This window comes from Lynx rufus, unplaced genomic scaffold (genome assembly GCF_022079265.1).
Source record: "Lynx rufus isolate CCGP_SWC_20201006 ecotype Redwood Valley unplaced genomic scaffold, mLynRuf1.p SCAF_2, whole genome shotgun sequence".
Taxonomy (NCBI): Eukaryota; Metazoa; Chordata; class Mammalia; order Carnivora; family Felidae; genus Lynx; species Lynx rufus.
This window is the reverse complement of record NW_025814834.1, coordinates 176,632,263-176,655,150: the sequence shown is the minus strand read 5'-3', so window position 1 is coordinate 176,655,150 and position 22,888 is coordinate 176,632,263. Positions and strand designations below refer to the sequence as shown.

At 39.7% G+C, this 22,888-nt stretch overlaps 1 protein-coding gene across 1 annotated transcript in view; it reads right to left on the bottom strand.

Moving 5' to 3' along the window:
- FYB2 (FYN binding protein 2) overlaps positions 1-22,888 on the bottom strand; it is a 129,623-nt gene that overhangs the window by 2,380 nt on the left and 104,355 nt on the right. Inside the window, exons 14-17 of the mRNA XM_047083833.1 lie at positions 18,023-18,051; positions 16,281-16,341; positions 3,320-3,406; positions 998-1,079 (exon numbers count right to left, since the gene is read on the bottom strand). Coding sequence (XP_046939789.1) covers positions 998-1,079; positions 3,320-3,406; positions 16,281-16,341; positions 18,023-18,051 — 259 coding nt within the window. The remainder of the gene's footprint in view (positions 1-997; positions 1,080-3,319; positions 3,407-16,280; positions 16,342-18,022; positions 18,052-22,888) is intronic.

Below are 22,888 nucleotides of genomic sequence, written 5' to 3'. Positions count from 1 at the left end.
CGGTTAATTGGTGAACACATAATTGCAATAATGTAATAAGCTCAAATACAGAGGTATATAGAGAAGAGTAATTTCCTTAATGAGCAAGTGTGGGTCGGTCTTCCTGGAGAAGATGAGTTAACTGGAGGTTGATAAATGAGTAAGAGCTAGTCAGATGGCGAAAAGTAACAAGAATGTACCAGACAGTTGGAATGGAACAAGCAAATGCCTAGAGGAAGGGAACAGTAGGACAGGTGATTGAGGACAGAACTATGCATAGTTTGTTGCCAAAGCATGAAGTACAAGGTAAAAAGAATGGCAGGAAATAAAACCAGAAAGACAAGCAAAGGTATGACATGAAGAGCTTTCCATGTCATGTTAAGAAGCCTCACCTTTATCCATTTGGTAATGGGGATTAGTAGTGACTTGGACAAGTTTTATGAGCAGGATGCACACATTCTCAATCCAGGATCTGGGATGCTATTCATATTTCTTAAATTAAAAAAATCTCCTGGTGACAGTATATGAAATCAGAAGGGAGAACCATTTGAACCTTGGAATTCAGGAAATCCTCCATGGATTCTTAATGACAGAAAAAGGCAAGGAGCCTTAGATATTGCTTCTTTCATTCACTCATTCAGCTATTCATTTGTTTATCTAATCATTCAGTGAATGCTGTATCCAGGTATGTGAGGACCTGGGAAGCAAGGAATGAGACAAAATCTCTCCTTCAGTGAGGACTCGAGTTTAGTTCAGAATACACACACATACACAGGCTGTTAGGCAGAGGGGGTCACATGTGAACAGAGCCTTAAAGAATAACTCAGGAGTTTTTCCGGAAGGCTAGCATGTACAAAGGCATGATCGTACAGAAATGCATCAGGAAATAGCAGTATCAGTAGTGGATCGTATCTACCCCAGGGGCAAAGGGGCAAAACTCTCTTGTAGAATCTTTAACAATATTAAAGGCTCGAAATTTCTACTTTAAATTAATATTTACCTTCAGAGGAGAACATACCTCAAATTGTTCTCTAAAACGTTTTTCTTCTTTTTCCATTCTGATCTTTTCTAAGTTTTGCTTCTTGGTTCTAAAGAAATTTCTAGGAGATTAAGGGGCAAGAAATACGCAGATAGAGTTGAAGGTACCATAATAAAACACTTAAGTTTCCAAATCTATAAACTCATTCTACTTCAGGATAAATTCAGGTATAATTTTGTGTGTATATGTATACTTTTATATAAAATCATATAATCCTATATATCTAGGTGTGTATAGAAATATATATACATATATGTTTCCACTTAGAGCAGGGTGTCAGAACAACTGAGCAGGGTAAGTAATACCAGTTGCTTTTTCCTGTAATTAAAAAGTTGTGGTTTCTTTTTGGATACCAAGATAATTTGGAATAAAATAAAATTGGTTAAACAAGAAACTTTTCTAAATCAGACTTCAAAGTATAATTAACTTGTTTACAAAAATCATAAATCTATGTGTTTCAATCAGAGAACTGTCCTGTTTGCAGAATGGTTCTGGAGAAGAACTGAATTAATAAAGCAAGTTGCCACAAAATAGGTGCAAAATTGTCAGCACATAAAAGGGGATAGATACAGCAGACTGAATACCCTCTTAACTCCTCCCATTTCCTCCTTCCTGTTCTTCATGTGGGGATTGGTGCTTTTTTAGCAGTTTAATATATTGACGGAAGGAAAAAAGGCAGGTCATATTAGTTTTATTCAGGAGTGTCTCCTGCATCTGTTTCATTCTGTCCCAAGACTACAGCCACTGACACATTTCATTTCTTGCCTGAGATACCATCTTCTTTTTGCCTTTCCTTTCTCAAATCCATCTGCATACTGATCTCTTGAGTCATCTTTCTAAAATGTAATTGATCATGTCATCTTTTGCTTAAAATCTTTCATCTGTCTCTACTGCCCATAAGATAAAGGCAAATTCCTTAGGGTGGTACACAGGGCATCTTCTAATCTGGCCCCAATCTACCTTTTCCATACACACACACACACACCCATACACAAACTCTACATCTTGGAACATCTTAAACTTGGGCTATTTCTATGCCTTTATAGCATGGCTTTATATCCTTCCCCAACTTCTCTGAAAACTTGTCATCATCGATTCAGAAAGAGATAATGAAATAGAGAATAATAAAAGGGTTGAACTAATATAGAAAACATTTCTTGTTGGTAGAGTAAGTTGCGACAGAAATCACTTTAAAAGGAACAAAAAGGACATAGAAATTGATACATCAATAGGAATATGGTAGCCCTAATAACTGCAATGTAAAATTTACTCAGTTGAAAATAAAAGTAAACTATAATATCAGCTTGTTGTAAGAACTTAATAAGCACTAGAAAATTGTTTTCCGAAAAGACTTATGTGTACATTAAAATACTAAACTTTTGCGGGAGGGGGGGAGGGGGCGGGAGATGTCAACAATTTCACTGATACTTTCTCTCGTGGAATTCTATTTTACTATGCTAAGTAAAAGTATGAAGTTTAGGTGGAGAGATGCTTTTCTAGTCTCTGAATACATCTTTTGAACTTGGGAAAAGTTACATCAGCCTAAACCCAAAGATGGCCATTTTATGCCATCCTCTGAGTTTAAATTTGATATAGACAGATGTCTGCTTCCTTTTGGGGTTCCCTTATAGTACTTTTCTAGACAGGTTTCCTAGAGCAGACAAATCACACAGTGTTCCCAGCTCAATGACTGTTTAATAGATGTCTTGGGGAAAGTGCCCTACCCTAACAATTGAGAAGACCAGAGCACAGATCATATAGTAACCATCTGGGACAGTAAAAACATCACCTCCTCCATAGCCAACTCTGGGAACTCGAATCACATGAATGAAGGTTAGATCTTGAGTTGCATTATACTTTTTAAATTATAACACTAATGTAGTCATAGCTAGAATTGTGTTCCAGGGAAATTAATCTGGTTATGTGATCACAGTTTCTCAAAGTTCTAATTGGTGTATTATTAATTTAAGTTCCATCTATAGAGGAAAAGTTCTTACAGCCTAAAAGAAGATGAAGGTTTTTCCTCATTTGATAAAGGCTAGCTTGAAAGTTTTCCTTACTCCCTATCCACCAAAAGTATGGACAACGATGATGAAGATAAATGTGTGTGGCACTTTACGTTTTTATATTCTTTGTCTCTTTTAATCCTCTCAACTATACTATGATGTAGGTGCTATTATTCTCACATGACCGATGTGGAATGTGAAAATCAAATTTAATGACTTGCCTAAGGTCACACAACTAGTAAGAGGTGTAAATTTCAGCAGATAAGCTATAATGTAAATGCACCTGTGTACCTACCTTTCAGATTCTTCAACACCTTTTTTCTCTTTCTTTTCCTTTGCCATCAAAAACTTGGGCTTCCAAGTTTTTAGTTTATCTTCATTTCTGAGGAGAAAAATATTTTGAGCAAGTAGATAAAGATTGAACTAAAACACTTATGGAAATGTCAGCATTTTCTGGACAATTATGTTTTACAAAAAAATTAAAATATCATCTAGAAGTATATTTGGATAATCTGTGTCAAGGCCAGATTGTGAATATCTTAAGCTTTGAAAGCCATATCATCTCTATGGTAACTACTAAACTCTGCTGTTGTAACTGTATTTACAAAAACAAGTGGCCAACTATTTTGGCCCACAGGCCATAGTTTGCTGACCTCTGATGTGTGGTGATCCAAATTTGAAACCAGAAGCAAGAGATCAACCTGCTTATAATCACATTTCCCTTCCTGAGCCTCAGTTTCCTTGCCTCTAAAACATGAATAATATTAATCATTACCGTGAGATGAGACAAATCTAACTAGTGTTTAACATTAGTAGCAAAGGTTGCGGGGAAGAGCCGGGGAAGATGGTGGAGTAAGAAGACCCTAAGCTTACCTGGTCCCATGGATACAACTAGGTAACACCCACATCAGTGTAAAAAATCCAGAAAATAATTTGGAGACTGGCAGAACAGATTCTGTACAGCTAAATGTAGAGAAGAGGCCATATGGAAGAGGCTCAGAAGGGCAGAGTCACTGTAGGAAGCTAAAGAGACCCACCCTCAAAACTGTACAGAGGAAGGAGGGAGGGATGCTGTGGGCAAGGAGAAAGGAAAGAAACAGACACCCCAGGCATGGGGAAGATGAACCCCACCCCCCAATGACATTTAGCTTTGAAAACTAGAGGGGCCAAATTTCATGAGTTCTTACATTCAGTTGGGCTTAACACCTGTAAGTTTAAAAATCAGTGCGATCAAAAAAAAAAAAAAAAGTGCCATCAACTCTGGGACAGCAAAGAGGGCTAGAAAAAGCAGTGTCCTTTTCTTTAAAGAGACAGCACAACAAATAGTTCCAAGGGATACACCATAGAAGCAACAGTTTATTTTTTTTTTAATTTTTGTTTTCAACGTTTATTTATTTTTGGGACAGAGAGAGACAGAGCATGAACGGGGGAGGGGCAGAGAGAGAGGGAGACACAGAATCGGAAACAGGCTCCAGGCTCCGAGCCATCAGCCCAGAGCCTGACGCGGGGCTTGAACTCACGGACCGCGAGATCGTGACCTGGCTGAAGTCGGACGCTTAACCAACTGCGCCACCCAGGCGCCCCTAGAAGCAACAGTTTAAAAAACACCTGGGGCATAAGGGAAGGATAGTTGTTTACTAATCTCAGAACATGTGCTGGAAGGACAGGGATCTTCTCCAGGAAGAAAGGAGTAGGTGGGCACCATTTCCTCTCCTACCCCCAAGCTTGACACCTATGGGAACTAATGCAGTGAACACTCTCCACCTAGCTTGCTAACACCAATCGCCTCGCCCCCATGCACTTCTGTGGATCTGCCCCTTCCAACCCAGCCTGCGAAGTTGCAGGTCCCCTCTCAGAGGGTAGACCTTGTTGGCACCACACCCACCCCTGCCTCCTCCTGTTGACTTCTTGAGCACTTGACTGGAGCTTGTCCAAAGCAGTGCCACAAGCCTGGCAGTGTGCAAGCAGACCCAACAGGGGCCAGCACACTGCAAACTGCTCCAGGAGAGGGGAAGATAATCATACATACCAGTCAGACTGTGGCCCCAGCAGCAGGCTGGGGGCAGACATCTGGTATGATTACAGGCCCTGCCCACCAACAAGCTTCTCAGGACAACACAGGGGAGCTGTCCTGCAGTTCAGTGCTATTGCATCTCTAGCAAATGCCTGGTCTGAGTCAACTCAAACCCAAGGAAGCCCGAGTCTAGCCTAAAAACACAGGGACCAAATCTTGCCTACAACAGGTAGAGAGCCTTTGCAGATGACTGGACTTGAGCCAAAGGCACCTCAGCCATAGCAGCAAGGCTCATGCAACACACAAAGGAGAGACCCCAGCTGCACCAGGTTCTGGTGAACAGGGGACAATACCTTGCAGGGCACTGTAGGACCTTTTCTTAATAAACCCACTACTTTCAAAAGCAGGAGGTGTACGTGACTTTTTAACACACAGAAACAGACATGAAGAGTTAGACAAAAGGAGGAGACAAGAATGTGTCCCAAATGAAAAAAACACGACAAAACCAGTAGCAGATATAAGAAAAATGGTAATAAGTAATATGCTTGATAGAGAATTTAAAGTAATGGTCATAAGGATACTGACTTGAGAAAAGAGTGGAGAACCCCAGTGAGACCCTCAACAAAGAGACAAAACATAAAAATGAACCAGTCAGAGATGAAGAACTCAAAAACTGAAATTAAAAATATATTAGATGGAATAAAGGGTAGGTTAGAGGAAGCAGAATAACTGATCAGAGACCTGGAGGACAAAGTAATGTGAAGCAAGATGAATGGTGGGGGGTGGGGGGGGGAGAACAAAGAGACTTAGTGAACTTAGCAACAGCATCAAGTGCATTAACATTCATTTTATCAGGATCCCAGAAGGAGAAGACAAAGAAGAGGGGGCAGAAATTTATTTGATGAAATAATAGCTGAAAGTTTCCAGAAGGTAGGGAAAGAAACACATTCAGATCCAGGAAGCACAGAAAGTTCCCAACCAAATCAAACCAAGGAGGTCCACACCAAGACACATAGTGATTAAAATGGCAAAAAAAGAGTGATAAGGAGAGAATTTTAAAAGCAGCAAAAGAAAACAGTTACATGCAAGGGAAACTCCATTAAGCTATCAGCTGATTTTTTTTAGCAGAAACTGCAGGCCAGAAAGGAGTGAGATGATACATTCAAAGTGCTGAAAGAAAAAAACCCCTGCAGCCAAGAATACTACTATATCCAGCAAGGCTATCATTCAGAACAGAAGAAGAAATAAGGGATTTCCCAAATAAAAGGTAAAGGAATTCATGATCACTAAACCAACCCTGTAAGATATATTAAAGGGGACTCTTTGAATGGAAAGGAAAGACCATAAATAGGAGTAAAGTAGGAAGCACAAAAGTAGTAAAAATAAGTATATCTATAAAAATCAGTCAAGGGGCGCCTGGGTGGCTCAGTCGGTTAAGCATCCGACTTCAGCTTAGGTCACGATCTTACGGTCCGTGAGTTCGAGCCCCGTGTCGGGCTCTGGGCTGATGGCTCAGAGCCTGGAGCCTGCTTCCGATTCTGTGTCTCCCTCTCTCTCTGCCCCTCCCCCATTCATGCTCTGTCTCTGTCTCAAAAATAAATAAACGTTAAAAAAAAATTAAAAAACAAATCAGTCAAGAGATTCACAAAATAAAAGGATGTAAAATATGACACATCTACATAAAATGGGAGGAGGGGAGTAAAGAATGGGTTCAAACTTAAGCAACCATAAATGAAGTATAGATTGCTATATGCAAAAGATGTTATATATAAACCTAATGGTAGCCACAAGTAAAAAACCAGTAGTAGATATGCAAAGAATAAAGGAAAGGAATCCAACTATATCTCTAAATAAAGCCAGCAAACTGTGGGAGAAGAGAGCAAGAGAAGAAAGGAACAGAGTAAAACAACCACAGAACAAATAATACCATGGCAATGAATACATACTTATCAAAAATCACTTTGAATGTAAATGGACTAAGCACTTCAATCAAAAGACACAGGGTGACAGAATGGATTAAAAAAAAAAAAAGCAAGACCCATCTATATGCTGCCAGCAAGAGACTCATGTTAGACCTAAAGACACCTGCAGATTGATAGTGAAGTGATAGAAAAGCATTTATCATGCAAATGGAAGTGAAAAGAAAGCCAGGGTAGCAATGCTTATATCAGACAAAATAGACTTTAAAATAAAGACTGTAACAAGAGACAAAGGATGCTGTATAATCATAAAGGGAACAATCCAACAAGAAGATATAATAATTGTAAATATTTATGCACCCAGCATGGAAGCACTCAAATACATAGAGCAGATAATAACAATTGACAGTAATACAACAGTAGGGGATTTTAACACCCCATTTATATCAATGGACAGATCATCTTAACAGAAGATCAACAAGGACACAGTGGCTTTGAATGACACATTGGGTCAGATATATCTAACAGATACATTCAGAACATTCCATCCTAGAACAGAATACACATTCTTTTCAAGTGCACATGGAACATTCTCCAGCACTATCACATATTAGGCCACAAAACAAGTCTCAACAAATTCAAGAAGATCAAAGTCATACAATGCACCTTTTCTGATCAAGACACGATGAAACTAGAAATCAACCACAAGAAAACATCTGGAAAGAACTCAAATACAGGGAGGTTAAATAACATGCTAGTAAACAATGAATGGGTCAAACAAGAAATCAAAGAGGAAATGAAAAATACATGGAGAGAAATGAACATAAAAACATAATGGTCCAAAATCTTTGGGATGCAGCAAAAGCTGTTCTAAGAGGGAAGCTTATAGCAACACAGGCCTACCCAAGCATCAAGAAAAATATCAAAAAATAACCTCATTTTACACCCAAAGGAGTTAGGAAAAGAACAAAACCCCCAAACCAGTAGAAGGAAGGCAATAAAAACATTAGACCATAAATAAACAATATAGAAAATAAAAATAATAGAAAGGATCGATGAAACCAGGAGCTGCTTCTTTGAAAAGATAAATGAAATTGATAAAAATCTTTAGACTCCTAAAAAAAGGAGAGAAGACTCAAAATCAGAAATGAAAGAGCAGAAACAACAGACACTGCAGAAATACAAGAATTGTAAGAGAATATTATGAAAAATTATATGCCAACAAATTGGAAAACCTAGAAGAAATGGAAAAATTCCCAGAAACATATAACCTACCAAAACTGAATCAAGAAGAAATAGAAAATTTGAACAAAATGATTACCAGCAAAGAAACTGAATCCATAATCAAAAAACAGAAGCCCAGGACCAGAGAGCTTCACAGGTGAATTCTACCAAACTTTCAAAGAAGAGTTAATATCCATTCTTCTGAAATTATTAAAAAAAAACCAAAAAACAAAAACAGAAGAGTAAGGAAAGCTTCCAAATTCATTCTATGAGGCCAGCATTACCCTTATTCCAAAATCAAATAAAGACACTACAAAAAAAGAGAACTATAGGTCAGTATCTTCGATGAACATAGATGTAAAAATTCTCAACGAAATATTAGCAAACTGAATCCAACAATACACTAAAATCCATCACAATCAAGTGAGATTTACTTCTGGGATGCAAGGGTGATTCAGTATTCACAAATCAATCAACATGATATGTCACATCAACAAAAGAAAGGATAAAAACCACATGATCATTCCAATAGATGCAGAAAAAAAATCTGACAAAGTACAACATCGATGCATGAACAAAGTAGGTTTAGAAAGAACATACCCCTCTCTCTCTGCCCCTCCCCCGTTCATGCTCTGTCTCTCTCTGTCCCAAAAATAAATAAAAACGTAGAAAAAAAAATTAAAAAAAAAAAGGGGGCGCCTGGGTGGCGCAGTCGGTTAAGCGTCCGACTTCAGCCAGGTCACGATCTCGCGGTCCGTGAGTTTGAGCCCCGCGTCAGGCTCTGGGCTGATGGCTCAGAGCCTGGAGCCTGTTTCCGATTCTGTGTCTCCCTCCCTCTCTGCCCCTCCCCCGTTCATGCTCTGTCTCTCTCTGTCCCAAAAATAAATAAAAACGTAGAAAAAAAAATTAAAAAAAAAAAAGAAAGAACATACCTCAACGTAATTAAGGCCATAAATGAAAAACCCACAACTGACATCATCCTCAATGGTAAAAAACTGAGAACTCTACCCCTAAGATTAGGACCAAGACAAACATATCTACCCTCACTACTTTTATTTAACAGAGTACTGGAAATCTTAGCCACAGCAATCAGAGAAGAAAAAGGAATAAAAAGTACTCAGATTGGTAAGGAAAAAGTAAAACTTTCACTATTTGTAGATGACATGATGCTATATATAGAAAACCCAAAAGACTCCACCAAAAAACGGCTAGAACTGATAAATGAATTAAGATCACAGAATACAAAATCAATATACAGAAGTCTGTTACATTGCTATGCACTAATAATGAAGCAGCAGAGAGATTGAGCAATCCCATGTATAACTGCACAAAAAATAAAACAGGAATAAACTTAACCAAGGAGATGAAAGACCTGTAATCTCTGACACAAATGGAAAGCTATTCCATGCTCAATGATTGACATAACCAATATTGTTGGTTTAGAAATTTAATGCAATCCCTATCAAAATACTAACAGCAATTTTTCAAAGAACTAGAATAATCCTAAAATTTGTATGGAACCACAAAGGACCCCAAATAGCCAGAGCAATCTTGAAAAGATTAATAAAACTAGAGGTATCACAATCTCACATTCCAAAATATACTACAAAGGTATAGGAATCAAAACAATACGGTGGAGACACAAAACAGACACATCAGTGGAACAGAAAAACCAGAAGTAAAATCACAATTATATGGTCAATTAATCTTTGATACAGAAGGAAGAATATTCAATTGGAAAAAGTGTCTTCAACAAATAGCGATGGGAAAACTAGACAGCTATATGCAAAACAATGAAACTGGACCACTTTCTTATACTGCACACAAAAATAAACTCAAAGTGGATTAAAGACCTAAGTGTGAGACCTGAAACTATAAAAATTCTAGAAGAAAGCACAGGCAGTAATTTCTCAGACATAAGCTGTATCAACAGTTTTCTGCATCTGTCTCCTGAGGCAGAGGAAATAAAAGCAAAAATAAACTATTGGGACTACATCAAAATAAAAAGCTTCTTTATGCACAGCCAAGGAAACAACAAAACTAAAAGGCAACCTACTGAACGGGAGAAGCTATTTGCAAATGACATATCTGATAATGGGTTAGTATCCAAAATATATAAAGAACTCCTACATCCCAACACCAAAAAACAAACAAAAGAACCCAAACAATCCAAATAAAAATGAGAAGAACATTTTTCCAAAGAAGACATACCGACACATGAAAAGATGCTCAACCTTACTCACCATACGGGAAATGCAAACCAAAACCACAATGAAATACCACCTCACACCTGTTGGAATAGCTAAAATAAAAAACACAAGAAACAACAAGTGTTTGTGAGGATGTGGAAAAAAGGAACCCTCATGCACTGTTGTCGGGAATGCAAACTGGTATAGCCACTGTGGCAAACGTTATAGAGATTCCTCAAAAAATTGAAAATATAATTACCACATGATCCAGTAATTCCACTACTGGGTATTTACCCAAAGAAATTAAAAACACTGATTGAAAAAAGACAGATCACCCCTATGTTTATTGCAGCATTATTTACAACAGCCAAGATATAGAAGCAGCCCAAGTGTCCGTCAATAGATGAATGGATCAAGAAGTGGTATGTAACAACCACAACAAGAAGTGGTATAAAAAACATGTATGCATGCACGCACACACACACACAGGTATATTTCTCAGCCATAAAAAAGAATAAAATTTTTCCATTTGCAACAGCATGGATGGATTTAGAGAATATAATGCTAAGTGAAATAAGCCAGAGAAAGACAAACACCCTATGATTTTACTCAGATGTGGAATTTAAGAAACAAAATAAATGAACAAAAAAGGACAAAGCAAAAAACAGACTCTTAACTACAGAGAACTGATGGTTACCAGAGGAGAGGTGGGTGGGTGGTGGGGTGGGTGAAAGAGGTTAAGAGTAGACTTATCATGATAAGCACTGAGTAATGTATAGAATGGTTGAATCCCTATATTACACACATGAAAATGATATAATACTGTATGTTAATTAAAAAAAATACTGGAGATTGGGAGGTAGGTGACAGTGTAAACAAGGTTGCCCATAAATTGGTAATTCTTAAAGCTGGGTAATGGGTACATGAGGGTTCATTATAACATTCTATTTTTCTACATTTGGAATTTTCAGTAAGAAATTCTTTTTAACGAAGACCATTCAAAGAAAATATAAAAGGATGCAGGGAGGGGAGGGTATCATAGAAGGAACTAAAACTTTCTGAGCACTGGTGTGCCTGGGTGGCTCAGTCGGTTAAGGGTCCGACTTTGGCTCAGGTCATGGTCTCGTGGTTTGTGGGTTCAGGCCCCACGTTGGACTCTGTGTGACAGCTCGGAGCCTGGAGCCCGCTTCAGATTCTATGTCTCCCTGTCTCTCTGCCCCTCCCCTGCTCATGCTGTCTCTGTCTCTCAAAAATAAATAAATGTTAAAAAAAATTAAAAAAAACTTTCTGAGCACCTATGTGTCAAGTTTTATGCTGTTAACCAATTTAGTTTTCACAGTGACAATTCTGAGTATTTAAAAAATTGGAAGATGGGGGCGCCTGGGTGGCGCAGTCGGTTAAGCGTCCGACTTCAGCCAGGTCACGATCTCGCGGTCCGTGAGTTCAAGCCCCGCGTCAGGCTCTGGGCTGATGGCTCGGAGCCTGGAGCCTGTTTCCGATTCTGTGTCTCCCTCTCTCTCTGCCCCTCCCCCGTTCATGCTCTCTCTCTGTCCCAAAAATAAATAAACGTTGAAAAAAAAAATTAAAAAAAAAATTGGAAGATGTAGAAAAGAGACAAAATAAGCATAATCTGACCTCTCAAAGACCTCTAAGTTTCCTTTAAAACATCCTTCCTAGCACTTTTAAAAATTGAATTGAGATCATACTATACATACAGTTTTGCATTCTATTTTTTAATTGTTATTATAGAGTAACACTTCTCCATGTCATTAGAAATTCTTTAGTATATATTTAGCATATATGTAACTGTCATATACTTGGCAGATTACTATATATTTCAGTATTTGGGTGGGTGGTTTTAAACAACTTTTTATAAATACTCTGAGATACACATTTTTATGCATTAAATTTTTTTATGTTTCCTTTTTCACCAGAGCTTATTGCTTGAAGTCAAATTACTGGGTAAAGTAAAGGGTGTGGGCATTTTGGATACATATGGCCAAATATTCTTTCAGAGAGGTCATACCAATTTCTATCCATGCTAGCCATGTGAATACTATGGTCCACTCTGCCCCTTTGTCAACTTATTTTAGCTTTCCTAGGGATCTAGTTAGAGAGCTTAAAGAATCTGGCAGGATGAGGATTTTTTATTACCATATCATGGGTAAGAAACAAAGGCTCAGGGAAGTAAGAGGATGTGCCACAGGTCTCACTGGTGCCATGTTCCAGTACCAGTGTCCTTTTCAAAATCCCCCTCTTCTTCTTTCCCTTGCTAATCCCCTAAGAGACCTTCTACTGAACAAAAGGAAATAAAAAGCAGAGGTCTGGAATACCTAGTGACAACTTAATCTAGAGCTGTTTAGGCTTCTCCTCAATCTAATACCTACCTACCAAGGTATGACAAGCAAACTAGCCAAGTTTATAAGAATTCAGGTATCGGGGCACTGTGTGGCTCAGTCAGTTAAGTGTCCGACCTCGGCTCAGGTCATGATCTTCCGGTTTGTGGTTCAAGCCCCACGTCGGGCTCTGTGCTGACCGCTCAGAGCCTGGAGCCTGCTTCAGATTCTGTGTCTCCCTCTCTATGCTCCTCCCCAGCTCATGCTCTCTCTTTCTCTCTCAAAAATAAACATTAAAAAAGAAAAGAAAAAAGGAATTGAGGTATCATCTTCCCTCTCCCTTCTGCTACTTTCTTTCCACCAGTGTTCTATCTGCTACAAATGCCTTTAATAATTAGTTTATGTGAAGCCAAACTACAGATTTACTCTATCACATGAAGAAGGTCTTGTTCAGAATTTGACAGGGCTGATGTGGTAAACATCGTTCATGCACAAAATATTCCTTGGGTACCTACCATCATCTAAGTGCTATATTAGGACCTGGATAATAGAGATGAGGAGGATGTGGTTTCTACCAGAGGATTTCACAGTTTAACAAAATCCACGTAAGTTCTCCCCTGAAATCTCCTCTCCTTCATTTCTTTCACCACCTGAGAACATTTGATCATCTTTCACCTGAGCGATCATAATGACATTCTAACATATGTATTACTTCATACTTTCTCTCCAAAGCATTCTGGAGAAGGATCCCTTTACTCTTCCTGAAGTGTAGCTCTGATTACATTGTCCTTTTGCTCAGAGTTTGGACTTCCTCATTTGGCTGTAGGGCAGAAGAGTATCCTGAAAGGGCGCTCCCAGTACAAAACTACTAGACTCAAGTGTCTTAAAAAATTGCTACACTTTACCCTTAGAGTAAGTACTGTGCACAGTACCTTAGTAGCCCCCGCCAACTAAGCTGAAACCAGACAGCAGCAAGCAGTATGCAAGCACAAATGGCCAGTTTGTCCCGTGGAAAATGCTAGCATCAGCACCACAGTATTTCAGGAGATTGAACCTTAGGCCAAGGTCAAGGTCAAGGTAGGAGTTAAGACAGATTGTTATATTGGCATTTTAAAAAGCCAAATGTAGCTCTATGGCTATTTATTCAAGACCCAACGAATGAGAATATGGAAAACAGAAAATTAAAGGATTAAAAATATAGTAGGGAAATCCTAACTAAAAGAAAGTTCCAGTAGATATATATCAGGCAAATTAGACATTAAGACAGAGCATCACTAGGAGATACAACATTGTGTAGTAGTAACTCTTTACTACTGGATTGGGTTTGAATCCTGTTTCTACACTTTACTACCTCTGTAAACTTGGGCAAGTAACAACCTCTATGCCTGAGTCTCTCTTCTGAAATGTTTGTATAATAATAGTATCTACCTCATGGGATGGTGGTGAAGACTGAATGAACTAATACATATTAAATGTATATGACAGTTACTGACCCCAATAAGAACTACGTATTATTTTTGTTATTAATAGTATTAGGGATAGAGACATCTACCATATGAGGAAGAAACATTAGGTTCACTATATTTTTAATTTTGTAAGCAACTAACAAAAGAGCCTCAGGACACATCAAACAAAACATGACAGAACTTTAGGAAGAGATTGACAAGTCTGCCATGTTTGTGTGAGATTTGAAGCTCTTTCTTTCAAATATTGATGGCTCCAACATCTAAAAATTCATAAATCTACAGATTTTAACAAGAGAATGATTTGAAGAACCTAAGTGGATTGTTGTACCAAACAATTAGAGAAGGCATATTTTTCTAAAGTGCACATGGGACATTTATAGAACTTAACTGTACATTAGGCATGAATCATGTCTTAAAACATGTCAAGGCACTGACAGCAATTACTTTCTCAGGGTACTAATATCTTTTTTTAATGTTTAGTTTTGAGAGGGGGAGGGAGGGGGAGGGAAGGAGAGAGAGGGAGAGGGGGAGGGGGGTAGAGACAGAGAGAGAGAGGAGAGAGAATACGAGTGGGGGAAGGATAGACAAAGACAGAGATTCCCAAGCAGGCTCCAAGCTGTCAGCACAGAGCCTGATGCAGGGCTGGAACTCATGAACCATGAGATCATGACCTGAGCCAAAGTTGGATGCTTAACTGAGCCACACAGGTGCCCCTCTGTGTACTAATATCTTACTAACTACTTTTTCAGAGCACCAGGCTATTAAGATGGAAAGGACACTGGAATAGAGAGCATGGGCACAGACCTTCAGACATGGAAACTTGATATGACAAAGATGGCATTGTATATCCATGGGGAAAGGTATAACTATTCAATTAATCATGGAGGACATTTATCCACATGTAAGAAAATTTAATTAGATTGATACTTCATTATAGTACCAACACACAAAACTCAGTTCCAGATACGTCTAAGGTTTAAATGTAAAAGGCAAAAAATTCAGCAGTTTTAGAAGAAAATATAGGAGGATATCATATGATCTTGGGATAAAGATTTCTTCTAAAGATGCCAAAGGCAACACTCAATTGCTAAATTCAAGTACATTAAAATTAAAAATTTCTATTCATTAGAAGACTAGGAAGAATGTTGCAAAGTCAAGCTACAATGGGGGAGAAGGTCTCTGCAACATATATAACTGACAAAGGGATGATATCTAGAATGCATTAAAAAATCTATAAATAAATAAGAAAAAGACCATCAATGCAATAAGAAAACAGAATAAAAAGATATGAACTGACCTTCGATAGAAGATATGAATGGTGAATATTAAAAGGGGTTCAACACTTAGTATTTTATACCCACAAAATTGGCAAAGTTAAGAATTCTCTCTGTGCTAAGTGTTGGTGAGAATGTGGATCAACATTCCCCTTACAAACAGCTGGGAAGAATGTAAATTGGTACAACCACTTTGGAAAATAAGTTGGCATTTTCTTATAAATTTGCATTCCCTTCGGCATTTCTCTTCCCTTCTGAGTATCTGCTAGGAAAATTCTAGGACATATTCACAGAAGACATAAGACTATTTATAGCAATAGTGTTTTTAAGTACAAAAAAAAAATTAGAACCCTAAATGAATCAAGGATAAGCAGAGGAGACCTTTCTTTTCAGTCATTTAGTTGAGGGGGAGAGGACAGAAAACAAGTAGCTAGAGAGGGGGCATCGAGTTCCAGGATGGTTTCTTTCTGGTTAGATGGTTATTCTGTCTTTGAGGATAGAGGCTCCGTCAAACACTGCTCGCTATCCTCCGTGTTGCCTTGTACATAGGAGGTTATTAAATCAGGGTATGTTGCATTAAAATGAGTTTCAAGTCTCTAGATTCAAGGCAAGAAATATATTCCAAAGCTCCAGTGACTTCTGAATCACCTACTACCATTAGATCACCTACATTATTCACTGTTTTCCCTTCTTAGTGAGGGGAGGGACATCAGAATCTGACTTTTTATCCAGTTTCTAAGGCTCTGAAGAGGTGGCCCTCTGACCATATTTAACAAACCATCAGGAAATGGATTAGGTATCAGTAGGGATGACCAATGAGGTAAAATGACTTACCTGGATTCTTTTTCATTTATATCGACGTTATCATAGATAATAACTTCCTGAGACCTAAGTTCTAGGGTCAAGACACGAACAAAATAGTCCATTATTAGGTATGGCTCATACAAATTTCTGGGCTTTCCGAATTATCCACAATGTCCACCATTATCCTTAATACCCAATTATCCAGGTGTCTCCCCATGTCTGTTTTATCAAAATCTGATCATAGAACACAGGCTGGAAGGATCAAAGAGCAAAAAGAATCTCCATTTGGGGAGAAATTCAATTAAGAGATTAAAAAAATAGTGGCATGCCCTAGTATCTCAAATACACACATACATATTTATGTCTATTTAATTTCATGCATGTTTTCAGAAAATATGAGTTACTGAAAGGGTCATCTTTAGAATAGCTCCCCATCATCCTGGAACTAGGCAAAGATGTTTTACTTCTAGAACAGTAAGAGGGCTTTTCCAAAATCCTGGAAAAAGACAGTTTAAGTAAAATATTCATGTTTTTTTCCTCCTTAATTTTGATTTCAAACCATTGGTAACTGCTCTTCTATAATAATCTTGCATAAAATTGAACCTTAGTGCATAATTGGACATTTTCAGTTTGGGATATTCACATTCCTTGGTGCTTTACATAGAATCCCATGTTTAAGTGATTCACCACTTGAATGAGTTTGAGACTTTCTAGTATAATAATTTCATAATTCATATTTGATTATTCATAAATTTGGCTGCGAGTACAATGCATGTCTATTCTATGTTCGCTTTTTGGATTTTTACGTGGACCAAGGAAACTTGGGGGGGACCTATGATTTTACCAGGCTTATTTATATAACCTTCACTTGTTATTTAGTACAGCAAACTCATATTTCTGAAATATAATATACATTTGAATTGCCTAATCAGAGTGAAATCAAAGTACCACCATGGCTAAGGCTTACAAACAAAAACCAACAAACAACACATGGCCTTCTTACTGGCAGATTCAACTCACTGTACATGTGTTGAGATTATACTATGGATCAGACAATGTACTAATCTGTGCATTATTGTTTTTATAGCAAAGAATATTCCAGTGACCCATCCTTGATTCAGCTAGTCAGTGTAGTGCAACTTGATCATGTCCAACTCATTAGGTCTTTTTTTTTAATTTTTTTTTTCAACGTTTATTTATTTTTGGGACAGAGAGAGACAGAGCATGAACCGGGGAGGGGCAGAGAGAGAGGGAGACACAGAATCGGAAACAGGCTCCAGGCTCTGAGCCATCAGCCCAGAGCCTGACGCGGGGCTCGAACCCACGGACCGCGAGATCGTGACCTGGCTGAAGTCGGACGCTTAACCGACTGCGCCACCCAGGCGCCCCTCATTAGGTCTTAATTAGGGTGATTTGGCTGTCAAATCCTACAAGAGCTGTGTGGTATAATGTAAAATGCACGAGCTTTGTAATCAGAGAAACTTGAGTACAAATCCCAGATCACTAAGGTATGGATATGGGTCCTAGAGCTTCCTAAAAAGATACTATTTTTCTGGGATTTTAAGAGGCCTGGTATATAGTAGGCACTTGAGAAACGTTATCCATCTTCCCCAACGTAAGTTATACTGTTGGATAAAATGTTGTCTTTGATCTTTATGTCTCAAACTTTCATTAACTATGGAATGAAGGAAGGATTACTACTTCTCTTTCCCTGCCTCTGAATATGCCAGTACTGAGTAGTTTTGTGCCAGTAGTAAGTGAATGTCACTTACCTAAATCAGGCAGCGAAATGGAAAATGCACTGTTGATTGACAGGAGACACAAAAGGGTTAAGGAAAAAAGCCAGGTTCAGAAAGATTAGCTGATCCATCTCAAATAACATATTGATGACTAGGTTTCTTGCTGCAAGTGCATCTAGGCAAAGATGTGAAGCAAACCTCTCCTGTAGCTTTGTTCTGATCAACTGTCCCCCTGCTTCCACACCACCATTTAAAAATGAGCTGGTGTACCCCTGGGACCACCCGTAGTTCCCTCCCCTAACTAGGCAACTTCAGGCTCTGCCCTGTCCATTCACAAGATCCTGTTTCCACCTTCAAACCTTCCAAGATGCCCATCAAATACAGGCCTACCTTGTTTCATTGCAATTCACAGACACTGAGTTTTTGACAAATAGGTTTGTGACAACTTGCCATCAGCAAGCCTATCAACACTGTTTTTCTTTTTTTTTTTTTTTCAACGTTTATTTATTTTTGGGACAGAGAGAGACCGAGCATGAACGGGGGAGGGGCAGAGAGAGAGGGAGACACAGAATCAGAAACAGGCTCCAGGCTCCGAGCCATCAGCCCAGAGCCCGACGCGGGGCTCGAACTCACGGACCGCAAGATCGTGACCTGGCTGAAGTTGGACGCTTAACCGACTGCGCCACCCAGGCGCCCCAACACTGTTTTTCTAAGAACATTTTCTTAATGTCTCTGGATCATATTTTGGTAATTCTCGAAGCATTTCAAGTTTTTTCATTATTATTCATTATGGTGATCCGTGATCAGTGATTAGGACTCACTAAAGCTCAGAAGATGGTTAGCATTTTTAGCAACAGATTTTTAAATTAAGGTACGTACGTTTTTTTAGACATGTTTCACACTTAGTAGACCACAGTATAAACACAACTTTTATATGAACTGGGAAACCAAAAAACTGGGCTCACTTTATTGCTAACATTTGCTTTGTTGCGATGGTCTGGAACCCAACGCACAATATCTCTGAGCTGCACCTGGACATCCACTGTGGTGAAAGAGAACCACCCTCTGCAGACATGGGACCCCGCCTACATGTATGGTTAAGCCAAAAGGATATCTTGAGGGCAGAATTGCAGGCCGGGGAGGATGGGAGATAGCAAATTGCTAAGTGGGAGAGGGACATTTGGCCCGAGTAGATTGTTCGGTTACACAGTTAAGGAGATGGAAGGAAGCAGGGTGTGGTAGAAAAAAAAATCCACGTATTTTAAGCAATGAGTTTCAGTGCAGTCCGACGGGTACACTCACCACGGGCCAGACCCCTCTGCTGGGTGTATAAAATGATCAGACACAGTTTCTACCCTGAAGTAGCCGGGCGTTTAGTGAGGGAGACCCAAAGTACAACACTGTGTGATAAGAACCTAAGAAAGGAATGTCCAAAGAAACAACACTTCTGGGAAAATCAGCTAACCTTTATGCAAGCCTTAGGTTCTTCATTTCTAGAGCGAACACCAGCTCTATCACACGGGGGAGTATTAGAGCTGCATGGGCGTACCTAAGTAGATGTGCCTGGGAAAGAGCTGAGGACATTCAATGGTCCCTGCTGTCAGTGACTGTACAACCAGACCTGTTGCCATCAGAACAGAGGAGCAGCAGTCCCTGAGGTCAGAGGGAGCTGCATCTGACTCTGAGTTCTGCCACTTGTCCACTTACCTGTGCAAGTCACATAACTTTTCAAAGCCCTAATTTTTCATCCGTGAAATGGAGAAGAGTTTCTATCGCATCGTGAGTATTGTGAGAACTGGAGAGAGAACACACGTGAAGTCCTTCACCTCCCTGTCCTCAATGCCTAGTTAGCGTACTTCCTTGGCTTCTCCACTCAAGGGTTCCTAGCTCAGCAAAGCCTTTCTTAATGCCAACTCCGTTCCTCTATTTTTTTGGGTCAGGGTGATGGTAGCTCCTATTTAAACATAGAAACGGAGGCTACAAAAAGTCTAGAACAATATTGCCTTCCTCTAGGTCATTTAACTCATTCATCAGCTATTTACGGAGTACCTATCATGTCTCACGCACTGTTCTTTATACTGGAGATACAGCAGGGGACAAAACCATGAGTGCCCTCATGGATTCTAGCAGGGTGAAGCAGATGCAACAAGGATTTTTATGTTCTGTCAACTAAGGAGAGAAGTGCAACTGAACAAAAGAGAGCAAGATGAGGGGCCAGGAGGGCTGCAGGTGAGGGCTGGTCTGCCATTTTTCGGAAGATGGTCAGGGAAGGGTTCGCTGATGAGGCAACTTGAGTAGAATCTGAAGGAAGGGAGGGGGTGAGCCACACTGTTATCTGAATGAAAGCGTTCTGGGAAAGGGAACGGCCAATGCAGAGACCGACAGGCAGAGGTGTGCTAGGTCTCTTTAAAGAAAAACAAGGAAGTCGGTGCATCTGGAACAGAGGGTGTGAGAACAGGCTTAACATCTAGTTCCCATGTAAAACTCATAGCAGAGCTGAGACCAGTTGGCATTTAATTCTTGGCTTATTTCTACCTAAATCAGACCATTTAATGACCGTCCTAATAGACAGTGTGTGTATCCGAGAGAAAGAGAGGGTGGAGAGCCTTACTCTTTTTCCATGTCACATTCCCAGTGTTGCAAAACCTCTCTCTGAAGGTAAGGTAATCAAGTAGGAGTTGGTGTTCAATCAAAAAGCTCAATAAACACAGTAATAAATTCTATCTTGTCCTGTTATATCTACACGTTATTAATTGAAAAATTAAGGCTGAGGGGCAGATTTTGCCAAAATTTATGAGAAAAATATATCTTATTTTTATTTGAGAGAGATAGAGAGTGAGTTGGGAAGAGGGGCAGAGGGAGGGAGGGAGAGGGGGAGATAGAGCGAGAGAGAGGGAGAGCGAGAGAGAGAGAATCCCAAGCAGGCTCCATGCAGTGGGAAGCCGGATGCAGGGTTCCATCCCATGACCCTGGGATCATGATCTGAGCTGAAACCCAGGGCCGGTCACTCAACTGACTGAGCCATGCAGGTGGCCAAGGGAAAAATCTTATTAGACCTTCCTAAAGATGAAACATCTTTCTCTGCAGGTAGTAAATTTCTCTTTTATAGAGGTGTGCAAGCACAGATATTTAGCTTGTTAGGAAGTTTCCAGAAAAGCTTTTGTACTGCATTAGACTAGATAATATGGATTTCTCTTATAACCCTGTGATTCTCTAACTTTAAGAAAAAAAGGTTTCTCAGGAGTATTAATAGATGTTAGAAGACATGCACAGGATGTTAGGGAGACACAGAGGAGACACAGGTAATCCAGGTCTGGGTAGAGAGGTTCAGGAAAGGTGTCCCAGAAGGGATACTGTTTGACCAAATTTAAGGGAAGACCAGAACTCTGATAATCAAAGGAGGTTGGAGGAGGACGGGTGCATTCCAGACCAAGGGAATGTCATGGTTAAAGCAAGGAGGCACCAATACCATGGCAGAATTACATCTGTCGGGTATTTATGTGGGATGGTAAAGGAAATCTGAGTGAGAGATGGAACTGGACAAAAAGGGAGCTTCCATAAAATATTCACTTGCCATAGAAAAAGCCTGGGTATTCTAAAAGTCATTAAGGAGTCACTGAATAGTTCTAAGAAAAAGGAAATGAGATTTGCATTAAAAAATATCAGCATTTTCACCTGGATCAATTTTTTTGTTAATGTTTATTTATTTTTGAGACAGAGAGAGACAGAGCATGAGCAGGGAAGGGGCAGAGAGAGATGGAGACACAGAATGTGAAGCAGGCTCCAGGCTCTGAGCCGTCAGCACAGAGCCTGATGCGGGGTTTGAACCCACGAACTGTGAGATCATGACCTGAGCTGAAGTCGGACGCTTAACCGACTGAGCCACCCAGGTGCCCCGGCTGGATCAATTTTTTAAGGGACCACAGGCATCATGCTAATCGTTTTTTGTCAGAAGCATCTAACCTGCCAGGGCCCGAGTATGCCTTCAAGCTAGGTCTAACTGACCACAGGAGCTCTACTTCCATGGTCAGGAGTACAATCTGTGAACACGACAGTCTGTTGGATCTCTTGGTAGATCTAGATCCAGCAGACAGCTGGACTAAAAATCATGTAACTTTCAGCTTCTACGAAGGATGAGAACGTCAAGGTAGAGTAGTAATTCCATGCCAATGTATCTGGTGACCTTAGGGAAATTATCTTATTGTCCCCTGCTCTTCTAAAACACAGATCTCTGTCTATATCCATTTCTACATATTTGAGAAGTGCCTGCAGAAACTGCCCAGCCTCTCTTGTAGGCAAGAGGAAACATGGGCTGGGGCATGATTTGCCCACAACTGCACACTGAGTAAACGACAATGCTGTAACTAGAATCCAGAATCCAGGCCTCCCGTACTGCTGGCGAACGTGTAACCTTCTCAACCACTGGTAATTAGCGCGGAGATCTTGGAGGGCCCTTTCCAGGTCTAACACCTTGAGATATATGAACCAGTCAGCTGCAAAGTTCATCTCCCCTGTCTACACATTACTTCTCTCTAGAGATGCAAATTAGAATACAGAAGTGTAGACAGGTAAAACACTGAAACTCGCAGGGCCAAGAAAACATACAAGGACGTAATTAATAACACAATGGCTGGTGATAACAGGGATATATGACACAATGGCCGGTGATAACAGGGATATATGGCAACAAAATTACTTTCTGGACTTTGCTTAGGCTTTCCTCTTTACCACTGTTTACAACCCTGTTTCATCAATTTTTTTTTTTCCCAAACGGATGTTGTCACCTTCTTATTACTAGCTGTGGGTGTGGTTCATTCACAAATTGGAAAGAAGAGGCAGGTGATAAGCAGGCCTTTGGCTTTGGTTTCTGATACCCCCTGCACCGTTTCTGAGACTAGG